At 42.0% G+C, this 13,013-nt stretch overlaps 1 protein-coding gene across 9 annotated transcripts in view; it reads left to right on the top strand.

The window, feature by feature from the left end:
* The window catches only part of LOC135101648 (multiple C2 and transmembrane domain-containing protein 1-like), a 169,976-nt gene that overhangs the window by 29,134 nt on the left and 127,829 nt on the right, over positions 1 to 13,013 (top strand). For 2 of the 9 annotated variants that reach the window (XM_064005931.1, XM_064005932.1), the window contains exon 1: positions 4,293 to 5,189. The exons of 1 other annotated variant lie outside the window; for it this stretch is intronic. In XM_064005931.1, coding sequence (XP_063862001.1) covers positions 4,694 to 5,189 — 496 coding nt within the window. In that variant the 5' untranslated portion in view covers positions 4,293 to 4,693. Of the gene's footprint in view, positions 1 to 4,286; positions 5,190 to 13,013 lie in introns of those variants that run through there. 6 more of the 9 variants (XM_064005934.1, XM_064005930.1, XM_064005935.1 and 3 more) reach the window with 6 other exon arrangements.

Below are 13,013 nucleotides of genomic sequence, written 5' to 3'. Positions count from 1 at the left end.
TGTGTGCGTCTCTCGTTCAGGGGTCATAAGAAAGGTAAACGTTATCTTACTGCGAAACACATACACACACTGTCTCTCTCTCTCTCTCTCTCTCTCTCTCTCTCTCTCTCTCTCTCTCTCTCTCTCTCTCTCTCTCTCTCTCTCTCTCTCTCTCCCCTGTTTATCTCTTCTGACATTTCCTCTCATCTAGTTTTCTTCCATTTCCCCCACCCACTCTCTCTCTCTCTCTCTCTCTCTCTCTCTCTCTCTCTCTCTCTCTCTCTCTCTCTCTCTCTCTCTCTCTCTCTCTCTCTCTCTCTCTCTCTCTCTCTCTCTCTCTCACACACACACACACACACACATGGAGAGAGAGAGAGAGAGAGAGAGAGAGAGAGAGAGAGAGAGAGAGAGAGAGAGAGAGAGAGAGAGAGAGAGAGAGAGAGAGAGAGAGAGAGAGAGAGAGAATTAAATCAACAGACATAGAAGTTTTCTTGTATGTGTGAAATATGGAGGATGTACTGTAATTGAAAACTGACTACATTCAAAACAGATCAAACGTGAATTAGCAGGGAAAATGATATGTTGACTGATACAATAACATAAGAAGCTCTATATTGCTTGCCTGTATAGATATAACGTCCTCCAGTTACTGTGTGCGTAATGAGCGAGAGATGTGTAAATACCTTGGGAAACAGTGTTGAGAGCTGAGGTGTTGCGAGCACTAAACTGTTGGGTAATAGGTGAGGCAGGGAGAGCAGTGTGTATCGTTCGTTGTATGTGCGTGAGTGTGGGTGAATTTGTAAGCGCACGTGATTTCATATCCCTGCCGTGTGATGGTGTATAGTGTGAAGGTGTGGTTCGTGATTGTGTGGAGTCGAGGTGTGGTGTGGTGGTACAGTGTGATGCAATTATGTGATAGAATGAAAGTCGTCACTAGTGTTAATTAATACATGCAGTTAAGAGCGAAGTTATGCCGTATGAAGTTTGAGTGACGAACGTGGACGTGTATGCAGTGTGATGAGTGGATGATGGGCGTAGACGTGGCATCTTCTTAATCTTAGAATTAGGGAAGGGTTTATAATTTGTGAACCTCGTATCAGGATAAGTTGCATGTGATGGTGGATGAAGGCATCTCGTCGGGCCGGGGTCAAGTGGTGGTTGTGGGTCGCGGAATTATTGCTCGTACATCGTGGCGGGGAAGTGGCTCACGCTGCCAGCTGCCGATATACTGGTGTAATTAGCCCAGGGTACGAATTCTGGCCATTCCGACGAAGGAACTGCCGTCAAACTTGCGTCTGCCTCCACTGCCAGGGTTATTTGCCAAATGTGTTTCTTGTGTTGTGTGGTGAGTTAAATAAATGCCGACCGTGTATCTCAAGGTATTAGAAAGAAAGGAAAGTAATGATTGTGCAGCATAAAATGTGTCTCATTTTAATGGTGCGAATGTCAGGAAAGCGTCGTGCATAAGTTTAGAAAGGCGGGCTGTATTCTTGAAGTTTTCGGCGTTTATTGCCACTAAAAGTTTTAACAGACTTCATTGAAAGTTTCCTGTTGTGTTTCCACGATTCTCGTTATAGTTTAACTTATATTGTGCATCATGGAATAGGAAAACATATGAGAAACCGACTGTTCATCTGGTTGGCCTTTAAAAATACTCTAATGAGAGAACAAAGCGTCCGAAAATAGAGGCCAGAGAAGTCATCGCATATAGCAATAATGAAAGTGCGCCTGTGGGAAAGATGACTCTCAGGACGTCGGTTTATTGGGTGCAGTGTGATTAATTGCACAATGGGAAGCTCACTTAAAGGGCAGAGGGCATTGTCTCCTCGTTAAATGGTGCGGAGTGGAGACGCCGACAGGACGAAAACCAAACGATTGTGTACTGTATAGCATTCGTGCACGTCTGAACCACTGCCGACCTTGGCCTGAGCGACGCCCCGCGGCCGACCGCTGTAGGTGGACATGCTGCGAGGCTGTTGGGGATGGATAAACTTTAAAGTCCATTATATAAAGGTTAATATGCATGCAAGACTCACTGCGGCCACTTGTTGAGATGCTACAGTTAGCCCAAAAGTCTCAGTGGTAGTAGAAAACGGAAATGTTTCATGAGAGACGCAAGGAATTTAGGATGTCTCGTGAATGCTGCTTTTCCTTCTTGGCCGTTGTGTTCTTTGGACAACATTATGAAAATAAAATAACGTCTAATTTTGCGTCTTGATACTATCCTTAAAAAGGAAAGATATTTACTTCTCTCTCTCTCTCTCTCTCTCTCTCTCTCTCTCTCTCTCTCTCTCTCTCTCTCTCTCTCTCTCTCTCTCTCTCTCTCTCTCTCTCTCTCTCTCTCTCTCTCTCTCTCTCTCTCTCTCTCTCAAGAATAATTATTACGAGGGAGAAGCTCCCATAGGGTGATATAAACAGGGAGCTCGTGGTCTCACTCTTTGGGTGCAGTCTCAAGTGTTGGGTGAGGAGCAAGGAGGGTGAAGCGTGGAGGGAACAGTAGGTTGACAGGTGAGAAAAGAACAAGGTGGCAGGAAGGCAGAGGTGAGAGGAGAGAATACGGGAGACGATTAATATGGCAAGGGATGTGATAATTATGATGCTTAATAATTCACTGGCGTATTTACTGCGTACGCATTAGACAACTCGTAGGTACATAAATGAATAAAACAAAAATGAATGAATAAACAGATAAATAAACAGATAAATACATTAATAAATGTGTGTGTGTGTGTGTGTGTGTGTGTGTGTGTGTGTGTGTGTGTGTGTGTGTGTGTGTGTGTATATATATATATATATATATATATATATATATATATATATATATATATATATATATATATATATATATATATATATATATACTACTTGATGATGCCCTTGAGATAAGAGTAGGAGGAGGCCATGAAGCAAGATGAGGGGCGAGGGGAAGAAAAGGTGAAGGAGGTGGAGTAGTTAAGGGAAGGAGGAGACGAGCGTGGTCAAGTGCTCACACATTCTCTACTTTTCGCTGTTGATGGGGGACCATTGATGGAAGGACGGGTGGCTGGGAGCGCCCACTGTACTCTGTGTCTCTGGCCCCGGGTCACGAAACCTTTGAACGTGCCTGCTACCATTTTCTTTTTTTTTTTTTTCTTCTTCTTTTCTCAGCAGTACATGTTCGTGCTTGTAATGTGTGTGTTTTTTTTTTTTTTCATCTGCAATGCCCTTACTTGTAGCTTCTAATTTGCCATCTTCCCTCACACTCCATGTATCAGGCGAGAGATTGTTTCATTCATTATTGTTACGTCCATTGCTGCCAAGAAAGGGTCTAAACGTTTGCAGGCCTATACATATACGTCATCACACACACACACACACACACACACGCACACACACGTTCATAGCTCGCGAAACGCAAATGTCCTCGCTTTTGACCAGAGCACAATGAGTGCTGCTGGCGTGCCGTTCGTATGCGCGCGCCAAGAAATTATCTATATTCCTTCCACAGTAGTATTCATTTGCTGCACTTCCACAATCTCTCAAGTCTTGAGAGTGGAAGGATCTTACGATAGTGACCTGAGTGAAAGAGGAAGGGCAGGGCTACTGACTGGCGGGGTATGGAGGATCAGACTAGCGTTCTCGATCAATCCCGGGCTGCTGCGTCCCTTAGTCCTGCATTCCGACTTCTTGCCGTGACTTTGACTCCGGCTTGTTAGGCTTGCGGCTTCAACTGTCAAGTGATTTTTTTTTACAAGTATGTTACATAGTTGTAATGGAGTAATGTAAAGGATTAATAGTATCTTCAATGAAACAGTGACAATCAGTAGCATCTTATATCTCTTGGTGGGTGATAAAAGAGACTGGTTGAGCGTTGTGTTATTTCAACGGAAGAGAAGCGCAGCGGCAGCATCAAGACAACCCTTTTATCATTCATTGTTGGCGCGTCTTTTTATGTTTTGTCACGCTTTGTGGTGAGACGATTCTGAGACGATGTCGGGCAAGACTCACAAGATCTGTGGTGAAAGGAAGATGCTGCGTGCAGGAAACAACGGTTGTTTAGCTCTGCTGTATCTCAAGTAACATTTGAAGTCCCTGACACAAATTTTAAATTTTATAGAGGGCTGATACTATACTGAGTCGTCACAACCATAAATAAAGCAACTCTTTCACTTTACACAGTAAATTGTGAATGAAATATTATTTTCTTCAGGTGAAATACGTTGTATGCGACTTACTTATTACCTTCTCGTATGACCTCTTATTATTACAAATATATGATGTAGGTATAACATTAAAAGATTTCACAGACATGTGACGACAGTTTTGTTGCACGAAGCAATCCGAAGCCAGCGCGAACGCATCGGGAGACTGGTGCGGTACCCTGAGCTGTGTCAATGGAGAGGTGAGGCAGCGGCGGCAGTAGAGTTGTAACAGTGGTTAAGGGAGGAGGGACGCCGCTTGCGCTCCTGCTCTCATCTCCCCACGTGTGTTAAGTGTATTTAGTTATCTTTGTCACTGATCATGTGCCAGAAAACAGAGAGATATGTGCACTAGAAACTCGAGTGAGCCAAGTGCCTCGCTGTAGGTCAGTCAGGCTTTAGAGAAAATTATTCTGACTAGTAGAGTAAATGTTTACTTCTCCGTTTCGTGTTGCATTTTGTTGACAACATCAGTGTGTGTTGATAAATAGCAGTGTGAAAGTGTGTGCGTTGATAACTTGTCACTCGCCTCAGCCATGTACGGCATTCGCCTCAACCCCGAGACCCATCATGTCCAGCGCAGCACCGCCGCCACTCCCCATGACTCCCAGGCCCAGGAGGGGTCCACGCAGTACCCAGGGCGCAAACGGGTATCAGAGAACTACCAGTGCACGTCCTTCACGGAGTACAACAACAATGAGGTCTTATCTGGTAGTAGTAATAGTAGTAGTCTGCTGTCAGAAAGGATGCTGCCTAATGGTGGTGGCATGCTGTCCAGGTCCACCTACTCCCGCAGCACCATGCTGTCAGACACACGCATTGCCCAGTCTGCAATCATTGCCAGCAGCACATTGAGGAAGGAAACAGTGTCTAGCAGCACCTTATGCACTACGGTGGGAAGCAGGTCCATCACGGGCCACACTCACTGCAGTGGGTCCACACGAGTACCGGTTGTTTATGTAGAGGCAGCTGAACGCGGGGCCGAATGTCAGTCTGTCCGCCTGCAGGAGGAAGAGGCTAAATTCTGTAGAGGCAAGTCTGCAAAGCCATCTCGTATCAGCTTTAAATGCTTCCCGGATGCTTTCGGGACTGGTTCAGGTGGAGCCTGCAGCCCAGGGTCCTTGTGTGCCTTTCGTGGCTCTGGTGGCTCTCCTGGGATGTTATTAGCAGTGTAGTGGTGGCCTCGCTCCTCACCGGCTTTGGTTTCCTCCTCTTATCTCGGGCATTACTCTGGGGATCCTTTCTCTGTCTGCAGCATGGACACTCAGCGCTCCCTACTCTGCTTCACATGACGTTCTTCGTTCTTGGACTGCCTTGTTTTGTCTTGTCGCTGGGGTGTCTTGTGGTCTGATAACCGTTGGTCACAGTACTTTTTAATCTACTAGTTTCACTGTTGGTATACTTAACTTTTTCTTAAAAATGTAATTATTTATTTATTTATTTTTTTTTTTTTGGTGTGTGTGTGTGTGTGTGTGTGTGTGTGTGTGTGTGTGTGTGTGTGTGTGTGTGTGTGTGTGCGTATTGGGTTTTCCTGTTGCTCAGAACGCTTAACAACACACTTGTCACACCTTTCTTGAAAATATCATGGAGAGAGGGAAGTGTGTGTGTGTGTGTGTGTGTGTGTGTGTGTGTGTGTGGCGCGCTCTCAATTCATGCAAGTAATTTTTCCTTTTGGCAATACGCGAAAACACGAAACTTATGTAATGTTCATCTTTATCGTTTATCTTCTTCACATACAAGAATTACTTAGTTACACGATATCTGAGCTACGTAGGTTAAGGAGGGAAGCAGGATTACGTGCGCATAACCATTTGTTTAATCTTTTGGCTGCAAATCGTGGTACTGTATCTTATTCTATTAAAGTAACCTTGCGCCCGCTTCTTTATTTCCGCCATCCTATCACTTGAACTCTTAAGAGGCTCCAAGACGCTTATCCTTCAATTTTGGATGATCCTTCTTAATTGGCTTTTCTTTAGGGACTGACAACTCGGTGGGACTTTTATTTTTTTCTTTGTGGCTATAGGCCAGTGCCACTCTTACATAAAAAAAGATACTGACCAAGGATTAATTTACAAACATTAATACTCAATTAGTTCATTTGTTATTACTTGCGTCTTCCAAACTTTCAAACTTCAGTATTCGATTATCATTTCTGACTTGTTTTTGGGTCTTTTTTTTTCTACACTTTTCGTGTCCTTGGCCGGTGCCCCTCTTACATGGAAATAAAAAAAAATAAAAAAAAGACGCGCAACGTTTTATTGAGAATGAAGAGAAACCATAGCAGTTAGAGCTAAGATGTTTATATTGAAGAGAAGCCATAACTGTGCAGCTGAAGGTGGTGGGATGTTGTCTTTAGGGTTGACAGGGTACAGGTAAACTTCACTAATTTTGTTTAATTCGTATGAATAGTGTAAACATCCTATCATTATAGGCTAGGTATATGTAAGCCATACACTACTGCTAATCATTGTTACTGTTTTTTTTTATTTATTTATTTTTTTATTTGAACCTTTTTTAATTTCCATTTTCAGTCTTTTATTTCCAGCTGTTTTCATTTTATTTCTATAATCTTCCTTTCATAATGTCTATCTTCCTTCCAAAGTCTTCATTTGATTCCCACAACCACTCAGACTTTCACAGTTTTTCGTCACTCCCACTGTCCTATCAGCTTATTTTCTTACTTTTTTCCTCACTCCTGTCTTATGACCTCTCGTACCTACTCTCTCTCTCTCTCTCTCTCTCTCTCTCTCTCTCTCTCTCTCTCTCTCTCTCTCTCTCTCTCTCTCTCTCTCTCTCTCTCTCTCTCTCTCTCTCTCTCTCTCTCTCTCTCTCTCTTCACCCTATTATTATAATTCATCTCCCTCCCATACAGTCCTATCACTCATAACTTTCCTCTCAGTCCCATAAACGTTCCCTCCACGTCATACTCCTCGTATTACCCTCTCAACTCTGTACTCTCTGCTGTAAACAACCTCCTTCTGTTCCTCGAGTGTTTTCAAACTTCCTTCTATGTGACGATTTCAAGATTTATAGGAGCATTTAACTTATTTATTTTATTTTATAATTTTCAACAATATTAAGTTTTGTTGATTATTGTTCATCAGCATAAGTAGAATGTAGTCAATCTTAATCTAATGTTACTTTACTTTATCTTATTCACTCCATGTTTCCCACTGACACATATAAGATGTATCTAGCATTTTATTTATTTATTTTTTCGATTATTGAGTTTCACAGCCGTGTGTTCACTAACGTAAGTAGAAAGAAATCTAATTCTTGATCTGATTCTACTTAAAAGGTGTTCAGTTTATGTTCCCCAATGCGTGACGCTTGTAAGATTTTTTTTTTCCTGAATAGTTTTTTTTTTTTTTTTTAAGTATATGTTCACTAACGTAGGTAGAACGGGATAAACCGATTTTTTTTTTTTTTATCTAATTCTGCTTGTGTTAGTAATAGTATTCACGTCATGTTTCCCAATAGCAACGCGTCTTAGCTCCATGTTTTAACTCCCCTCTGTTTAGGAACATAATTTTTTTTTTTTTTTTTTATGTAAGAAGGACACCGGACAAGGGCAAATAAAAATCTAATAAAAAAAAAATACATAGTCCATTGAGATGCCGTTCCCCGAATAGGATCCGAAGCGGTAGTCAAAAACCGAAGGATAAGTGTCTTGAAACCTCCCTCTTGAAGGAGTTCAAGTCATAGAAAGGTGGAAATACAGAAGCAGGCAAGGAGTTCCAGAGTTTACCAGAGAAAGGGATGAATGATTGAGAATACTAGTTAACTCATGCATTAGAGAGGTGGACAGAATAGGGATGAGAAAAAGAAGACAGTCTTTTGCAGCGAGGCCGTGGAAAGAGGGGAGGCATGCAGTTAGCAAGATCAGAAGAGCAGTTTGCATGAAAATAGCGGTAGAAAATAGCTAGAGCTGCAACATTGCGGCGATGAGAAAGAGGCTAAAGACAATCAGTTAAAGGAGAGTTGATTAGACGAAAAACTTTTGATTCCATCCTGTGTAAAAGAGCAGAGTGGAACCCTCCAGACGTGTGAAGCATGGATGGATACATGGATGGATAAGGCCCTTGTACAGAGTTAGCAGCGGGGGGGAAGTGGGGTGAGAAAAACTGGCGGAGACGTCTCAGAACACCTAACCTTCATAGAATCTGTTTTAGCTAGAGGTGAGATGTGAAGTTTCTAGTTTAGATTATAAGAAAAGGACAGACCGAGGATGTTCAGTGTAGAAGAGGGGGCAGTTGAGTGTCACTGAAGAAGAGGGGATAGTTATCTAGAAGGCTGTGTCAAGTTGATAGATGGAGGAATTGAGTTTTTAGGCACTGAATAATACTAAGTTTACTCTGCCCCAATCAGAAATTTTAGAGCTATCAGAAGTCAGCCGTTCTGTGGCTTCCCTGCGTGAACTGTTTACTTCCTGAAGGATTGGATGTCTATGAAAGGCGTAGAAAAGTGCAGGGTGGTATCATCAGCGTAGGATTGGGTAGGACAAGAAGTTTGATTTAGATCATTGATGAATAATAGGAAAAAAAGTGAGTGGCAGGACAGAACCCCGAGGAACACCACTGTTAGTAGATTTAGGAGAAAAACAGTGACTGTCTACCACAGCAACAATAGAATGGTCAGAAAGGAAACTTGAGATGAAGTTACAGAGATAGAGGATAGAAGCCGTAGGGGGGTAGTTTGGAAATTAAAACTTTGTACCAGACTCTATCAAAAGCTTTTGATATATTCAAGGCAACAGTTAAAAGTTTCACCAAAATCTCTAAAAGAGAATGAACAAGACTCCGTAAGGAAAGCCAGATCACCAATAGAGCGGCCTTGATGGAACCCATACTGGCGATCAGATAGAACCTTGTGAAGTGATAGATGTTTAATAATCTTCCTGTTGAGGATAGATTAAAAAAAAAAAAAAAATAGATAGGCAGGAAATTAAAACAATAGGACGGTCACCCTTTTTAGGGACAGGCTGAATGTAGGTAGACAGACGACAGAGACGGGTCTCTGTCAAGGGAAGCAGTAGTCATTCCAAGGAAAATCAGCGAAATACCTCTTCTGATACCGACAACTAGCAGAGGCACCTCCGCTCAGGAGATCCAGAGGAGGAATTAGAGCGATAGGACAAGATACAGATATGAAATTGTGACCTGGAGGAGCCTAATGGAGAAGAGGGGATAACAGCATAAGCAGCAATTAAAGGTTAAGAAAAGGTCAAGAATGTTGGGCGTATCTTCAAGACGGTCAGGAATACGAGTAGGGTGTTGCACCAATTGACTCAAAGATGAAGGCTAGTTCACCAGGATGGTCAGTGAAGGGAGAGGAAAGCCAAAGCTGGTGGTGAACATTGAAGTCTCCTAGAATGGAGATCTCCACAAAAGGGAAGAGAGTTAGAATGTGCTCCGCTTTGGAAGTTAAGTAGTCAAAGAATTTCTTATAGTCAGAGGAATTAGGTGAGAGGTATACAGCACAGATAAATTTAGTTTAAGAGTGACTCTGTAGTCGTAGCCAAATGGTGGAAAACTCAGAAGATTCAAGAGCGTGGGCACAAGAGCAGGTTAAGTCTTTGCGCACATAAACGCAACATCCAGCTTTGGATTGAAAATGAGGATAGAGAAAGTAGGAGGGAACAGAAAAGGGGCTACTGTCAGTTGCCTCAGACACCTGAGTTTCAGTGAGGAAAAAAAGATGAGGTTTAGTAGAGGAGAGGTGGTGTTCCACAGACAGAAAATTAGATCTAAGACCGCAAATGTTGTTAGAAGTTAATGAAGAAAAAGTTGAGGGGGGTGTCAAGACACTTAGGGTCGATACCGGAAGAGCAGTCCGACCTGGGAACATTTGTGGTCCCCTTCCTAGATGGGGACTCCGAGGTTGGTTGTAGGAGTCGCCATGATGATTTTAAATTTTGAGTGAAGGGTGTATGTGTAATTAGGTGCTTGTAGTTTTGTGTGGAGGAAGAGAGTTGTCTTTAGAGGGCAGGCAGTGACTGCCCCCTTGTGTTGTGAAACACAAAGTTCAGTGATTTCACAGGTGGATTTAATGATAAGTTCACAGCACCCCCTGATGCAGTGCTTTAGACCTCACTGGGAGTAATTATCGTATCGGCAGGTGCCTACTGCCTCCTCCCTTCTATGTAGTTAGGTACAGTCTAGTATCTTCTTTTCCTTGTCCTCTCTCATTGTTTGGTGACTCCCGACACGCACAGGATCAGCTTGTGTAGCTGCTACCTGCTAGGTGTACATATTATCTCTTTGTGTTTGTGTTCACCTCATCTTTATTTTCCTTATTGTTTGGCGATTCGTCACACACACAGTCCTTCAAGTCAAGCAGTCCTCTCACACGGAAAACCTTGCCCATCTTTACCTGCTGCCCTGTGATGAATAAGTGTACTTTTTCTCCTTCTTTTTACCGTAACGAGAGCCAGCAGTTGACGGACTTCTAGCTGTGTAAGTATTACTACACGGACAAAAAAAAAAAAAAATACTAATGCCAACCTCTTCGTTGAGAAAATAAATGAAAAACACGTATAATGTGGGCAACTTCTTAGGGGACACAAGACAATGGTGGACCACTAGTGTAAGGTGCTTTTGATACGGGAAACTATGAAGCAGTTACTGAAACGTGATTTAATGTAGCTACTGTAATGGAGAGCACGCGATGGTTATTAGTAATTTACAGTCGTAGTTACTAAGACATAATAGACAAGCGATTGATTTTACCTGTTTTTTATTTATTTATTTATTTATTTATTTATTTATTTATTTATTTTATTTTATTTATTTTGTTTTGTGACTTGGAAGAAATTTACACCACGCTACTTTTTCTCTGCAGCTTCTCCCGTTTTCATAATTATGGGGTAGCACATCACCTCACATTCTCCTACGAGATGTGGGATTCATTTTATCTTCTGTTTTAGTGAGGCTCAGAAGAAAATGCGCGAGTCATGTTACATTTTCTTATAGGTTAAAAAAGTAACCATTTTCTTAACATTTTCTTATAGGTTAAAAAAGGAAACAGATAAATAAATCATGATAATAAAGATGAATAAAAAATAATATGGTAGAAGAAGATAAGAATAGTTTTATAGTTTCCTGAAATTATAATGTGAAAGAGAAGAAGAAGAAAAAAGTTAGGAGAATAGCTTAACTTTTTTCTTAGAACATTGATAAAGAAAAAAACAAAAACAAAAACAAAGGGAAGAATATACGAGTAGTAATGTATTTTCTGGAAGTGTTAATAGCGGAGAGAGAGAGAGAGAGAGAGAGAGAGAGAGAGAGAGAGAGAGAGAGAGAGAGAGAGAGAGAGAGAGAGAGAAACTGTAGGAAGACAAGAATACATTTATTTATTTATTTATTTAAAGTCTTATTAATTAAAAGTTAAAAGCCAAACTGCACGAACAAGAATTCACAATGTGGTTAATATTCTCTCGTGAGGCACAAGGATAATTTTTCTATCATTGTGTGCTAAGACATGCCGGGAACGTGAAGGCTGCGGCAAGCATGTACATTATGTGGCGCACCTGCTTGGTCACGCTACTTGGCACTGTGCTTGCGTTTGTTTGTGTCTGTTACTCATCTAGGAATGTTACGGCTTTGGGCGGAGAGAGAGAGAGAGAGAGAGAGAGGAGAGAGAGAGAGAGAGAGAGAGGAGAGAGAGAGAGAGATGGGGGGTGAGAGCATCAATTATAATGATGGAAGAGGCAAAATGCTCCACTTATTCTTCTACTCTTGGCTTGCTATTTAGTTCTCGTTATTTTTTTTTTTTGCATCCCTATGTTCTCTCTCTCGTCTCTCTCTCTCTCTCTCTCTCTCTCTCTCTCTCTCTCTCTCTCTCTCTCTTCTCTCTCTCTCTCTCTCTCTCTCTCTCTCTCTCTCTCTCTCTCTCTCTCTCTCTCTCCACAGAAAATAAAAATACTACTCACCCCTTACATTAAATATGCGTACATTTCTTTCCTCCTTTGCCTTAATCAAATTATCCTTTTTGTTATCTTTCTACTTTGAAATGTAATGTCAGAACATAAGAACATAAGAACATAAGAAATAAGGGAAGCTGCAAGAAGCGACCAGGCTTACACGTGGCAGTCCCTGTATGAAACACTCCTACCTATTTCCATCTGTTATCCCCATCCATAAACTTGTCTAATCTTCTCTTAAAGCTCTCTAGTGTCCTAGCACTAACTACATGATTACTGAGTCCGTTCCACTCATCTACCACTCTATTCGAGAACCAATTTTTTCCTATCTCCTTCCTAAACCTAAATTTTTCAAGCTTGAACCCGTTATTTCTTGTTCTACCCTGGTTGCTGATCCTAAGAATCCTAAGAACTCAGACCTTACTTCTCTTTGGCCCACGTCTCGTTCTCCTTCCCAGAGTCCCACACTTTCCTCATTGTCAGTCTCTCTTACCTTCTCAGAATTCTGTTTTGTTTCCTCCTCTTCCTTGTCCTTATTTCCGCTCCCTTCTCATTCCTATTTTTCTTTATAATTTTTCTTGCTGTTCTTATTCTCTCCATTCCTTATACACCCTTTCCTTCACTGCATCAGTTCCTTGTACTTATTCGCCTCCCTTTCTTTTATCTGCCCTTTTTCACCTCCCTACTCCTTCCATCTCCTTTTAACCTCCTCTTCATATCACCTCAGTAGCTATTCACAAGTCCTAACTCCCCGCCTCTGGGTAAGAACGATCTTGCAGCCCCAGAAGCCGGAATGGAGCGGCGTCTATACTACTGTGAGAGGCCTTCCCTTCTCTCCCTCCCTGCTTCTCAGTACCCTCCTCCTTTAAGCTCTTCACGAGGTGGTGGACATCATTAGCTTCTGCAAGAGCTTCCGGGGTGATCTTGTTAAAGTG

Source organism: Scylla paramamosain, chromosome 6 (assembly GCF_035594125.1).
Source record: "Scylla paramamosain isolate STU-SP2022 chromosome 6, ASM3559412v1, whole genome shotgun sequence".
NCBI classification, from domain to species: domain Eukaryota; kingdom Metazoa; phylum Arthropoda; class Malacostraca; order Decapoda; family Portunidae; genus Scylla; species Scylla paramamosain.
Note: the sequence above shows the minus strand (reverse complement) of the source record. Positions and strands in the feature narration are given on the sequence as shown.